General features: G+C 41.4%; 1 protein-coding gene across 10 annotated transcripts in view; it reads right to left on the bottom strand.

Moving 5' to 3' along the window:
- magi1a (membrane associated guanylate kinase, WW and PDZ domain containing 1a) overlaps positions 1 to 14,540 on the bottom strand; it is a 35,463-nt gene extending 20,923 nt beyond the window's left edge. For 5 of the 10 annotated variants that reach the window (XM_056772884.1, XM_056772887.1, XM_056772886.1 and 2 more), the window contains exons 1-10: positions 14,421 to 14,540; positions 13,519 to 13,727; positions 6,690 to 6,885; positions 5,462 to 5,544; positions 4,789 to 4,827; positions 4,325 to 4,382; positions 3,888 to 3,991; positions 2,310 to 2,426; positions 1,794 to 1,979; positions 52 to 693 (exon numbers count right to left, since the gene is read on the bottom strand). In XM_056772884.1, the coding sequence (XP_056628862.1) occupies positions 52 to 693; positions 1,794 to 1,979; positions 2,310 to 2,426; positions 3,888 to 3,991; positions 4,325 to 4,382; positions 4,789 to 4,827; positions 5,462 to 5,544; positions 6,690 to 6,885; positions 13,519 to 13,597 (1,504 nt within the window). In that variant the 5' untranslated portion in view covers positions 13,598 to 13,727; positions 14,421 to 14,540. Of the gene's footprint in view, positions 1 to 51; positions 694 to 1,793; positions 1,980 to 2,309; positions 2,427 to 3,887; positions 3,992 to 4,324; positions 4,383 to 4,788; positions 4,828 to 5,461; positions 5,545 to 6,689; positions 6,930 to 13,518; positions 13,728 to 14,420 lie in introns of all 10 variants that reach the window. The other 5 variants (XM_056772893.1, XM_056772892.1, XM_056772891.1 and 2 more) reach the window with 3 other exon arrangements.
- Between the last annotated feature and the right edge of the window lie 336 nt (positions 14,541 to 14,876).

Raw genomic sequence — 14,876 nt, 5'->3', positions numbered from 1 at the left:
AATGTGCCTTTTGTGTACCACTGCAGTCTTATTAGAAACACAACTGCTTACCTCTTTGCACCAGCATGTTAACTTCCCCTCCTTGTCCGAATTTGCTGAGAAAATCCACCACCTGGTTGTGACTCATTCCCTGAACGTTCCTCTTGTTCACTTCTACCAGAATGTCTCCTTCCTTTAGCCCTCGGCATCGTGGGTAATCCACGATCTGCTTGACCTTTTGTCCTTCACCAGCAAGACTATCAGCGATTGTAAATCCAAAGCCTTTATCCCCCTTTTCAATGTGAACTGTTATCAGTTCAGGTTGTGTAGCTATAGACGATGCCAGAGTCACCACATCATTACCATAATTGAGGCAGCTATCACCTGCAACTAAAAGAGCGCTTTCTGACCCAGTGCTGTAAACGGAAGGTTCACTGGAGGTCATGCCAGTGGCACCAGTTGCCATCTGAACAGCCATGCCAGGGATGTGATCAAACCCCTCCTGACCATTGACTATAATTGGTTCTTTATCAAGAATGGCCACAGAGGTGACCAGGCTGGTATTGGGGTCATTAGGGTCAAAGGGCAGAGGGTAGCCGCGGCACAGCTCCAGCTGGACCATGGAGCCGATCGGAATGGACTGAAAAATCTTCACCACCTGGGCATGAGTGTATCCCAACACTATTGTGTCATTCACACTGACAATAACATCACCTGAAAGAAAAAAATGCACACACATTAGGGGCAGTATTCCTGACAACCACACTATGTGTTGTGTTTCCTGCTTATATTATCACATTAGTGAAAATGTGTTAGTTGTGAAAACTGTAGTTTCCCACTTATAGGGAGAAAGTGTTGGAAAATGGCTTTCATTCATACAAACAGCTATGCAGTTTTTTAAACACGTGTCTGTTTATGTGTTTCTATCAAAATGATCTTAAAAGTACCATAATAATATTTGACTATGACCATATGAAACTGACCCATAGTGGCTGTTCAAATGTTGTGTCTTTTGCGCTTTAGTTATTATTTTAAAGAACGAGGCGTTTTGATGTATTATGTATCGTTGATTATGTATTCTTTTCTAATAACCTAGATATTTATAAGCTTGGAGGATATCATAGACTGTATAAAACATGGATGTGGTGTCTGTGACGTCCCCCTAGGTTTCTGAGGAGCTGTTTTGAAGCTTTAAGGGTTGTGGAGCTTCTTAGCAGCGCATCACTCCCTAATAAACGAAAATGGGCAAAGAGGCTTTTTCCTCTTAACATCATTTAGAAATCATCTTAATTAATTTGACAGGTGTGCAAGTGCAACATGTTGTCATAGCAACGTGGTACTTCCTGTTTCCTTTTCTGCCAGTATGTCGTACGAAGGATGTCTTGTTTAATTCTAAGTTGAGAATCCTTCATTTACGGTATCCTTTAGAGGATGATACCTCCAGAGGACACAAAGACGCAGCCTTACGAAACAAGAAAGCTTTAAAAGATGCATTCTGGATGAATGGTCGGACACAGTGCAAAAGTGAAAAGGGACCCCATACACTGATAATGCGGTATATTAAAAATTCATATCATAATAAAAATACACACAGTATTCGATATGAACCGGTATATTGCCCAGCACTACTATATAGTTTTAAATCATTTTTTGTACCAGGCTGTATACATGTTTTTCTGCTCTAAAGTTCAATGAGATTCTGCTGTCTATTGAAGCCAGTCTCTAGCGGTCAGTCGATGAATTGCAGTTTAAGTCACTTCCTTGTTGATTTCTCGAGGTTTGCCAGAAGGTTGACACTTGGAGAATACACTAACCTGTTTCCATTTTGCCATCCGCAGCAGCAGGTCCATCTAGCACAAGACTTTTGATCTGTAAAAACTCGTCAGGTTCATCTCCACCTACTACAGTAAAGCCAAATCCACGCCGGCTCTTCAGCAATTTAGTACTCATGAATATCCCTTTCAGTTCAGCTGGATTACGGGTGAAGAATGGTTTACTTCCTGAAAACACACACACATAACGTTTTACTTTCCATAGACGTAATGGATTTTATACTGTACTAACTGTTTATCTTATTCTGTCAACCTACCGCTAAGCTTTTGCATTTAAAATATGCATTATTACTGTGTTAAATATTCATTTTACATTATGGCAAATGCTAGTCACAATTGGTCACCACAATATTGTAATCATACACACACATTTTTTATGAAATATTATTTTATTAAAGAGTTATTCAATAGTATCATTAAAAGTATTAAATAAATAGAAATATTGAGTATTTCTGTGATTGGACGTCGAAACAAAAAGGACAATATATAAATTCTCACGCTTGGGGCCCTGGCCTGGAGCGGGTTGGCTGGTCTGAGGATCTCTGTATGTTTCCAGGTGACTTGGCACATAAGAGCCAATCACAGCTCCAGCAGATGAGTGCTCCTCAATCCATTCTAACAAAATAAATTGAAAACTTGCTGTGATGCTTTACTTGTCTACAAGCTTTATTGTACTAAGAATGTGACTGTAATAAAGTCATATTTTTCTGGGAAATACCACTTGCTTTATGCTGTTATTTTAATCAGTTAATCACCGTTATCAATTTGACCTTGTGGTGATTTTGAGATTTGTCAACATAATTTCAACCCTAAGGCTATGTTCACATTTGACAAGGAAAAGTTGACAATGGCTTTTTCAAAAAAAAATCTTGCAGCGTTGTGGTTACATATAGCAGCTGAGGGCATCTTTTCTTGCTATAATAACAGCTGCACCAGTAGCTGTCTATATGTATGTTCTCTGTGGCTCCCCGTGCATAGGATTAAAATGTAAAACAGACGCTGACAGCTTATAAAAAGAAGTCAAATGTGAACATAGCCTAATGGAATGAATAGTACTGTGATTTTTCATTTTATAAAAAGATTAACTTTTAAACTTAGTTTTAACCTAGAAATCAATTTTTTTTGGCATTAAGTACAGTACCAACTAGCCTACAAAATAAAGATGCATTTTAGCAATGGGCCAGCCCTTCCCAAAGTTATTAATAAAAACAGGCACTTTAACAGGCAACGCAAGTATACATGGCACATTGCATAGAAAGGTAGTAAATGCTTAATACATGTATTTTAATAGTGGCTACTGTTGGTGGACATATCTGATTTCAGTTACAGATGGCCGAAATATTACAAGCTGACTCAAGGACTTTACACACTGGATGCAAATTAAACAGTGAAATATCCCACAGGTATGTCTATGATCTGCGATATTGCTTTTTGAACATAACCATACATCAGTCTTTTCTGACGTAAATTTAAATGATAGATTAAGATGTGTTTATAATTTGATAATATGCTTACACACAGCTATAAGCAGTCCTTTGACAGAACTCACAGTTTGCTAAAATGCCACAACACTGCCATGGCTGTGAAAACCACAGGGAATTTAACTTCGCAAAATGGGATAGCCTTTTGTTGTTGTCATGTGTGGAACTAACAGGAGCCAAAATTGAACCTTTAAGGACTTTCATACATAATCACTGTACAATTAAGAAATTTTATACATGTCTGGTGGTAAACTGAAAGGTTACATATAGGCCATTTTCAAGATGTAAACAACACTGATCCAATGCACTTTTTTCACACAACACAAACGTTTAAACACAAATACAAACGCAAGAACATTTAGGACAGAATCAAAATGTTAAAAATAACATCTTTAAGACTTAAATAAATATGTGTGCTCCAGGGAGTGCATATTGTATACATCTTGCAAAAATGTCTATACACAATGATAAATGACAAATATGTACACCAAATGGCTTCATTTATACATTTTAAATGCTATTTAAAATTATAGATGCTATGTCAACATCACAAAGTATAAAAACCAGTGTATACAGTAAGTGAAATGGTACACACCTCTGATGTAGCGTCCACCTTCAGGTGACGGTTGGGTTTCGAGTTGGTTCTTACGTCGGGCCTCCAGCAATGGATTCTCATACTGAGTCTTACGATTAACATGACTGAGAAGACAGAGAGAGTCAGTGATTTGTTCTGGATGCTCAATCTAACTAATCTGTTCCAACAATAATTCAATTGTGATGATTATACTTTAACATCAACAACCTATTCTAGACAAACGCTATATATTGAATACATAATTAAATAGTGATTCAGCATTAATTGTTTTAACAATAATCTTGATTTCATGTAATAATATTGAATTATGTTGCTATAGATAAAAATAATCAAATAGTACAACATGTATTATAGTAAATCTAACTGATCAAATGCATGTCATAAGAATTTTTGTTGTCAGACCAGATCGATAAGAATTACTTGATTTGGACACTTACTCAACATAATATACTCCATACATTGGGTCTTCGATCTTCTCCCAGCCAGGAGGCAGTTCTGACACAGACAGGGGACAATTGAGAGATATCAAAAATCAAATAACTAATCAAATAATCAAAAAGAAATTGTTTGTATTGTATCAGTCGCTTGTTTTTAATATGTGTTCCCACAAATTTTTGGTTGAAGGTAATCTTACAACACAGTTATGAGCATATTACCTACATAATGTAGCTTTGTAAAACTTTTTATTTAAGCTATGGGTGTGCTAGTGATGGGTGCTCCAAGATAGCATGATATTATTCATTTGCTTGCTGACATTTGAAAAAGGTAAATAAAGTGCTTAGACTTAGTGACGTCAATTAGCAATAATTTAAATAATCTATGACTACATACTTTGACACACACATTCCAATGCTCATATGGTTAATAAACAAAACTTGAACAGGTGAGATATGAAACATACCATGATCGTTGTCTAGTTCTTCTGTGTGAACACCCTCTTCTCAAAAAGAAGCAAGAAAGACAAGACGGAAAAAAGAGGCATTTTTAATATCAGGTGAATCTGGTGTTTGCCAGAAAAAGTGACAATTGAAGAATCTCTATGGGTTTGTCTCAGTGAGCTCCCTAGGTGGCGAATCAGAATATCGTGTACAGGTCCGGGCTCTGGTAAGGACTCTGGATCACACGACAGTACACATTGGGACAATATTCTTGGGAAAATCAGTTTTGGAAATTGATTTCCTGAGACGAGATGTTGTGAAATGTCACCATTGGTATTTTTAAACAACAGGCAGAACCAAGTACAGGTTGCAGAATTTGTTTTTATTCTTGTTAAAGTACATTATGAACGACACTTTGATTATTCTGTGCAAATAGTGCCAAAATATTGCTGAATGTTATATTTAAATGTTAACTGAACTGTGTTCCTGGCTAGTTATGTGCTTATACATAAAATACATATAAAATACATACATACTAAGTACAAATCTAAAAGCAAATGGAGTTTACAGTAACAGAATGGCAAAGAAAAAACAGATCAGTAAAGTGGTGGAAGCAGAACAACATTAAAAACAAAACTAATAAGTATGCATGAATTAAACAACATGTCTTAACAATGACAGGCCAAAATGTCTTACCATCATCTTCACACTCCTCCAGTGGCTTCGACTGTTTCTCCATACATCGAGGGTCTATCCATGAGGTTGTCTTTGTATTATGGCTGTAAAAATAGCAATTTACAGTAAAGCAATAGCTTACCCATAAATCGAAACTGACTATTCTTATATAATAGCAAATCTGTATGAAAAAAGCAGGTAATCTAACGTTTTAAGAGGTAGCTAAGTCCTACCTTAACTCAACTCTAATATTATTGGCGCAAAGGCAAATTTTGCTAAAACCCACAAAATCGTCAGCGGTTTTACGTATTTGGCGCTCGTTTGGTGTCTCTGGATTGTCAAAACGCATCTCAAAATGCTTGCTACGGATGCGCTAAACGCAGAAAACCGAACCCATTCCGAAGCTTTTCATGACGGACGAAAATATCGTAGGCAGTGTGTAAATGACACATCGTGAGGTCGGGTTTATTTTTTAACGTGCAGAAATTTAGGCCGGCTGTGGAACACGGCTCAACGCGACAGCGGTCACATCTGGTGTGAACATGGGCTAAATGTTGCATTCTAATCACCAGAATTAACTTCTCTTTCTGCTTGAACGAACAAAAACAGATTTGCATTCATAGCAATGGTTATAAAGGAAAATGTTAGGGTTACTTTAAATGTGGCTAAAACGGCTAGTAGGTGGCGGCAATTTTTTTGTGTCAGTGAATCATTCAACCAACTTGTTCAAAACAGTTGATTCATTCAAGAACGAAGCAAGTTTCTTGATGAATGACTCATTATCTCATCCCAGTCGTTCAAAACACGGAATCATTGAGGAGAGAAACACCTCAAAAAGACAGATGAAAGTGTTCAAATGAACGTTAATGCGCACACATGCAACATTACTGATGGCACTATGATTCTACCGTTTAAAAAACAGAGCGACATCGCATGGAATTTTGAAGCTTTAGCATCGTGATGCTACCGGTACACCGCGCAACCCTATTTCCTAGCTGTCTAGGGCACACTTATTTAAATTTTTTGATTAGTAGAGAAAAATAATATATTTAATAAAGACATCAGTTGTAAAATTGGAATGTTGGCTTTCATTCATAAAATGATGCTGTTAAAGAAATGTGTTGATTCTACATTAATTTGGAGATAAAATGTGAAATTATTTGAATTTAAAAGTTTATCAATTAAAACTATTTCTTATACCAGCATAGTTATACTATCAGTATCATGTAGGACGTAACATGTTTCTTACTCTATAAAGTATATTTCTCCACTCTCTGTATAGGCCATCTCCCAGTTGTCCGGTAGCTGTCCAAGGGGGTGTTCGTCTGGAAGCAGCCCAGGGGGGTTATTAGGATTGGCTGTAGGGGACGCAGCCATGTTGCTCAGCACATAGGCGCAGACATTTTCTCTCACCACGTTGTGTGCGTCCAGGCGACTGGAGTCTTCTGTGCACAAAAGAGGAGAGGGGGAAAACTATGTGCTAAGAAATCTGGGTAAAAATAAAGGAGGATGTGGGAAAAGACAACAAAGGATATTTATGTCTCTGGGCAAACACAATCCAAGATGCAAACAAATACATACATTCCTCACGCAGTCTTTCGGTCTACATAGACAACTACCTTCAAAAGCTCCATCAGAAATAATCAAATGTTTGCCTTGTAATGGCACATTTGAACACACATAAGCATAATATCTGCACTTTATAGAATACACTCTTGCGTGCTATATGACACTGTGAAATATAATATTAACTTTATCTTTAACAGCAATCAAGATGTTTTAAACATTTCATAACACATTCTCAATGCAGACATTACATTTTCACATGTCACTAACTCCTGAACAAATGTAAAATATCACAATGAAATACGATCAAAATATGAATCTGGTGGAGGTGACAGAGACTTAACAGAGTTTACATATCTGACAGTGGAGACGCAAACATGAATTTGAAGTCATTTGATGGTCTATCTGGAGGTGTTTCCAAAGGTTGAGTCTGTCTTCACTTTCTTTATTGTCTCTGGATTTGCTTCCATTTCTTATTCTGCCTTATTTTTTCTTCCTCCACTCTCTGTTTCCCCCTTTGTCTCTCTAGAACTTTCTCTTTTAATGACTCTCTTCTCTAACTTATTCTTTTGTATTCTCTTTGTGTTTTCTGATACTGGATAATGGAGGTGTTTTTCCTGTAAAGTTTTAAACAGCAACCATCTGGGGTATGTAATGAAAAAGTGTAAATGTAACCCAGTCAGTGAAAGACTCCCCAATCTAACCAGATAGGGAGTTAACAACGACTAGTTTTATGCTTAATGTCATCTGCATATCATTTCCACATGCATATTTCCATCCACGTGATGGTGCGAGACATTTGGAACGGACCGTTCTATCACCAACCGATCCAACAGTCTCTACAATAATACACTAACGCACAGTTCTGGGTTGAAGCTGTACTCTGTGGTAACTTTTGGTACCAATATGGACCCGACTTTTGACAACACTAGTAGGCCATTACTTCCTGTCATGTTGATGTAAAATGTCAGATTCACTCTAATGCCGTCATCAACAACCACCATGACCAGATTTATCTGCACAGCGGAGCAGTGCCAAAGCATAACCCACGTTAAAACTAACCAAACAACTCTGCAAATAACAGGCAACAGCTTTAAATGATGCCCTGATACAAAGTCAAACAAACATGACACATAAACTGTAATGTTTTGGCAAACAGTCAGTCAAATCCTGCTTTGCCATCTTCACACATCACACACGTGGCGACGGCGACCTGATGGGTATACAGTAAATCAAACAACAAAAGAAAAAGAGAAAATACCCATATGTATACCAGAATATCATAACACTTATATCCATACGTTCCCTTTCTGTTGGTCTCTCGACGTTGTGTCGAGAACGACAGATGGGGTTCGCCCTTGAGAACCAATCAACTCGACTACTATAGAAAAGGCCAATGAAATTTGGAGAATGAAATTTGCATGCCGGTCTCTGACATCGGTGGCTACGGCCCGTAATCCGCCTGTGTTAGCAGAGTTAGTGATGTGGGGACCTCTGCGAACGTAAACCCGCCAGCCAAGTGCTCACGGGCCGATCGCACCCCGATTCACTCTTCTGAACATTCCCGTCCGGATCCTCAGGCACGCACTCGGAAATGATGTGGGGGTCGAGCTCAGGAGGAAGCAGAAGTAATGTCAGCCATGCTAACCCGGGGATACGTGGTTCCTGCAGTCGGAGCGTGGTGCAAACTGCGTCCACCCCGGGTGCCATTTTTTTCCCCGGAGGTGCATGAGAAGCTGTGTAAAACTTGGAGCGCTCCACTCACAGCCCGCTCCAGTCAAACCAGCTCCGGCTCCCTCACTTCCCTCGATGGTAGGGCAGCCAAAGGCTATGTCATCGCCTGGGTCGGGCGATGTCCACGGTAGTGGTCCAGGAGAGATACCCCCGGCTGTACCTTGCGCAGAAGAGTGACACCAAGAAAGTCCGCTTTCTTGATGCACCCGTCTCGCAGGGTGGGTTGTTAGTAACCGTCGAGGACTTCGCTCAGCAGTTTTTGACGGTGAAGAAGCAGACAGTGGCAAGTAGCCAAATTTTACTGCGCCGCGACTCGGCTGCCTAGAGGCCTCCGAGATCCCGCGTGACGTCTGCTTCCCGGCAGCCCAGGACCCCTTCGACATCGGCTCCGGTTCCTGTGCCCCCACAGGTACGGGACGGCTCCTGCATCGTCACCAAAGCTGGACCCTTTTCAGGGCCTGGCGCCCACTTACTCAGAGTTTTTCTGTTCTCCCCGGGTGTACTTGCAGCCGATCGCACACTCCACTGGACTGTGCCCGGCAACCCGACATCACGCCCTGGCGAGGTGTAGGGTCGTACACACACGACAGCTGCCACCATTCTCAAACCTACAGTGCATGCAGCTGTCCCGCCAGGCAGGCAAAAAGGCGGAGCCAACCTTCCCTCCGGGGAACCCCCGCGACATATGGTAAGCTCCGCCAGCCGACGAACCACCCCTCGTGGGAATGATGAAGCGGACCGTCCCCTTGGTCCCCCTGTCACAGTCCCTTGGAGCTCGATAGCTGCCCACACTGTCTCGGTGGCTAATAAGGGCGGTCCGTCTTAAATACTCTATCCAGCAGGGACGCCTCCATACTTCGGGTAGAGGTCACCACCCTTCTGGCGAAACAGGTATTGAGTTCGTCCCTCAAAACCAAGATGTTAAGTGGGTTATAGCCTGCACTTCATCGTTCCCAAGAAAGACGGCGGGTCCCACCCCACAGGTCTGCGTACCCTGAACAAAGCACCTTCACAAACTGCCGTTCAGGATGCTCAAGCAGAGGCGCATCCAGACATCTATCAGGTTTCAGGATTGGTTTCGTGGCAATCGACCTGTTCTTCCTTTCGGTCTGTCCCTGTCCCCACGGTCTTCACGAAGATCGTGGAAGCCGCCCTATCTCCCTGAGGGGAGGAAGGTGTGCGGGTACTAAACTATCTCGATGACTGGCTCATCTTTGCACACTCGCGAGATCTGTTGTGTACACAAAGGGACCGGTTGGGATTACAGGTCAACTGAGAGAAGAGCAAGCTCTCCCCAGTACAGAGCATCCTCTTTCTCGGTATGGAACTAAACTCTGTCACCATGACGGCACGACTATCCGCAGAACGCGCCCAGTTGGTGTTGAACTGCCTGGACACTTCAGGCAGCCAGTGGTCGCCCTGAAACAATTTCAGAGGCTCCTGGGACACATGACGTCCTCTGCGGGGGTAATCAGGGTTGATGCACATGAGACAGCTTCAACACTGACTACAGAGTCGAGTTCCGAGGACAGCGTGGCACAGCGGCAGCAGGTGCATGGTGATGACGCCCTTCTGCCAACGCACCCTAACCCCTTGGTCTTCCATGACTTTTATCAATGCGGGGGACCCCGTCGGGCAGGTTACGAGGCACTTCGTGGAGATGACGGACGCCTCCCTGGAGGGGTACGGTGCAGCGTGTAACTGGCACGCAGTAGCAGGCCGTTGGACGAACACCCGCCTGCACTGGCTCCTTGTCTGTGTTGGAGGACAGCAGAAGGGGAAGGCTGTCTCCAAGCAGAGGCTGGCGCACTGGGTCGTGGATGCCATTACGACGGCATACCGATCTCAGAATCTCCCATGCCCATTGGCAGTGAGAGCTTACTCCACACGGGGTATAGCCACCTCCTGGGCACTGGCCAGAAGCACCTCTCTAGCAGACATCTGTAGTGCTGCGGGTTGGGCTACGCCCAAACACCTTCGCAAGGGTTAACAACCTTCGTATAAACCCGGTGTCAGCCCACGTCCTCCGTGGCGACATGTAGGACTGGCATCCGGGGGGGCGCATGCCTGCGAAAGCACCTTTCCACCCTCCAGTAGGTTGGGTCAGTGTGCTATCTACCTCTCTTCTTACCCAAACATATGGCTAAGAACAGGTGTCTCACCAACCTTTCTTCTTACCCATACACTGGTTAAAAACAGGCATTCCATCCATCACTAAGCAAGCACCCCCTGGGGGTTGGCTGGGCAGAGCAGCCTTCCTCCTTAGGCCGGTATACCATATGAACTATCACAGATAGCTCTAACCGGACTTAGTTCTACCAGACGTCAGTAACACTCCCTCCGTGGGGTGTTCCGTCTGATGTATCCTCATGAGAATGGTTCCCACTCCTGGTAACCCATGAGCTTCCCCAGGTGGACCTCCAGATGTATCCATCTTTCACCAAGAAAGCGCTGGAACCACCCGACCACCACACTGGAAGGTTACAGTTTTGCGAAAGCTTTGAGCGGACACGCCCAGACCTGTTACCGTCGCTTCGCAAGAGATTGTGGCGCGATACAGCGTTGTGGCGTTTTCCATAGGTAACCCCATCTGTCGTTCTCGACACATCGTCGACAGACCGACAGAAAGGGAACATCTTTGTTACGTATGTAACCTCAGTTCCCTGATGGAGGGAACGAGACGTTGTGTCCCTTATGCACAAACACGTATCGTATTCTGCTGCAGTCGTGAGAGGCCCTCAGGCTCTTCAGAACAAGAGGTAAATGAATGCTGCACGCCGGCTTCCTTTTATACCGGACATCCGGGGGCGGAGACCGGCATGCAAATTTCATTCACCAAATTTCATTGGCCTTTTCTATAGTAGTCAGAGTTGATTGGTTCTCAAGGGCGAACCCCATCTGTCGTTCTCAACACAACGTCTCGTTCCCTCCATCAGGGAACTGAGGTTACAGACGTAACCAAGACGTTATGCTGGATTGTACCATTATTGTACGGGTAAACCCGGGTAAAGCCCTCAAGACATCCTAGATCTACATGACTTTCTTCTTTCACACCACTACCATTTATCCTTTTTATTTCAAGATTGCACAAGAGGATGACCTGTGACGATGGCAGTGCAGACGAGACAGCAAAACAAAAAGCTTAAAAATCTCATCCACAGTTCACTCCCATTCGAATGCCTGGAAGAAAAAGGATAAATGGTATTATAACTCTGACATATACACATTAAGGATGCCTTGAAGGCGAGTTTTGCCTCTGTTATCCCTTTAATATGCATTTTATCATGAAAGATTTGCTATGGGGTATGTGTAACTACTTCCAGTCTGAAAAGGTGTCGCCAGAGCGACTTGACAGTACTGCTTTTAAAAATCTCTCTCAGTTAAAGCAGAAACAAAAGGTACTCCGGACACAATGATATTGAAAGGCAATGCCATGGCACGATGAGCGTACCATGTCCAGGGTTTGAATTGCAAATGTAAAAAAAATTATGCAAAATATTATATATTTTGCCTTTTTAACATATAGTGACCACTAGGGATGTATGTACACAAGCTTCTTGATGTAATGTCTAAATAGCCCATCACTCATTTGTTTTTAATCAAATAATCTATGTTTAGAAGGATACAAATTATTTTGGCCTAAAACTTTGAAAACAAGATATCTAAAAAAATAGCAATGTAGGCAGCTCACCGGGTTTGGAACAGAGACTTCCATAGACACATAAGTTTAGATTTTAAACCAAGTCTTTGTGGTGTTGGCCTGTTGCCTGTAACTGTGATTCAGACAGCCTTCAGTAAGCTTGAACACAAGTAGCATGCTAATGCAACAACTGCAATCTATTCAAACCAACCACCTCAGCTGCTTCATTGACTGCATCAAATGTACCCACAGCAGCCTAATAAAAGATATAAGTTAACATACACAAATGCAAATGCTTTTTCAAGTAACGCAGTGTCCATACCAGATCCTACTTGATGTCACAACATACTAGAAAAGGTGACTATATTAAAGCGTATTTTGTGTCCACAGCCACTGCGAAGGCGATAAGCAACAAGCCACAACCGATTCTATTATTATTAGTAGAAAGCGATGAAGTACTTCCGTCAAAATCATATATTTCCAATATTTTTCCAATAGACTTTTGGAAGATTACAAAAATACACTTTGTGAATAAGAATTGGTTTGTCTAGCAAGATAACCATTAGAAATTAACTCGATATCAACGTCAACGTCAGCACCACCAAACCTCCGACAACTTTTTCAAACTTGACTCAAAACTGGCAAGTAATTACATTGTGAATGAATCTCCATCCACATTTTTAATGTAGCATTATTTGTGAGATTTATATGCATGATGATGACGTTTAATGTCGCCACCAAAGGATGTAGTCACTTGTAGTTTAGCAACTTGTTGCTTTTAGCAACGTGACAATATTAAGAGGCTTTGTTAACCACAGACCTTATTTTAGGGCGTTAAACCAAAAACCCATTCACAAAAACCATTGACTTTGGAACCATGGAAGCAGAAGTGCTAAAATGTTAACTCGCTTTTGGGTTTTGCATACAAAACACCTCACGCTGGTGTACCTTATTTAGCCAATTTTACTGGCGTGGACAACCTTATTTGTAGAAAATAAAATGTATCATGTAACTACAGCCAAAGCTACACACATTCGCACGCACACAAACATACACACACTCCTGCCAATGCTTTACACAAAGATCAACCTCCACACACATCATCCACTAAGAAATTCCATAAAAACCACAAACACACCTGTAAAAGTGTTATTCATGCCTGTGGTGATGACTGCATCCTCCTGCAGATCTGCATGCGCTACTCCTGCATTGTGCATGCAATTGTGGAATTTGGTGTGCTTAGATGTAGAATTCTGGGAAGCAGTGAAACTGTCACACAGAGCATCACGGGCAATCACTGTCCTACTGAAGGCCTGGCTGGATGGGTTGGGCTCCCATAATAGTTACCTAGGCAACCACAATTCCATTAATATGTTTGAAATGAAAGAAAGACATCGAACTGTATAAAACAAAAACAAAATGCAGACACACATACCACAGGCATTTCTGCTTCCAGTGACATGAAAACAAATATACAACAATACAGGATTGTGTTAAATTAGGGTTGTGACGGAACGCAAAATTCTCGGTTCGGTACATACTTGAGTTTTTAAGTCATTTTGTTAAAATTTTTAACATTTATAAACATCAACAGTTTACTTAAAACATATGAAATAAGAATGCAATATCGCTGCAGTAGGAGTGTGATAGTGCTCTATATCAACATGGCTGTGATTAGGTTAATATAATAATAAATTACAAAAAGTACTTCATTTGTACTTCATTTCATTCATTTGTGTATCATGACATAGCAAGACAAAACCTTGTGTGCGAGTGTTTAAGGGCAGTTTCACACTAGCACTTAACCAACAGTTCAAAAGCAGAAATATATAAAAGTGAAGCGAGCAATGTTATGCATTTTCCCGCCTTCTCCTGCGCCGTTGTTACTAAGAAATGAGTTAAACAACTGCTGGCTTGATGACGCAAATGAACAAACTATTTTTTTCTGAATAAAAGCACATGCCTGACTTGCTTTAAAATAATGCCTTAACTGCCTAATTTGATTTAAAATACTAAAACCATGCACAAACTTTCACATACCCTTATATGTGCCTATCTCTAATAGTCCCACACAATTCCAATTTCAGGAAATCCTTCACAAACAGGAAGCTGTAATCCACACCCTGAAGCTCACTGTGACAAGGAAGGTAGGTCTTACCTACAAAGCAAAAAACATAATGTTAACAATGTTATGTGGGCTGTATTTTATTTTGTATACCGTGTGTACTGTTCATATTGCAATTATAGCATTCGTGAGATTTAATCATTTTAACATGAAATATATTAAGAATACACATACCATCCTGCTTCAAACTCACAATAAAACAATAATCACATAAATTCTCTGAGCAGTGACTTAAAGGGAAAGTTTCTTTTTCTGCAGAACACAAACGAGGGAAAGGTCCGCAGACAGATCAATGGATGACATCGCAGTTGAAAGAGCGATTTAAAAGCAAACAGACATTTCCTGTTCCTGCAGGGGGAGCTATTACTGTA

This window comes from Triplophysa dalaica, chromosome 18 (assembly GCF_015846415.1).
Source record: "Triplophysa dalaica isolate WHDGS20190420 chromosome 18, ASM1584641v1, whole genome shotgun sequence".
Lineage (NCBI taxonomy): Eukaryota > Metazoa > Chordata > Actinopteri > Cypriniformes > Nemacheilidae > Triplophysa > Triplophysa dalaica.
The sequence above is the reverse complement of the archived record's forward strand: the minus strand, read 5'-3'. Positions and strand labels throughout refer to the sequence as shown.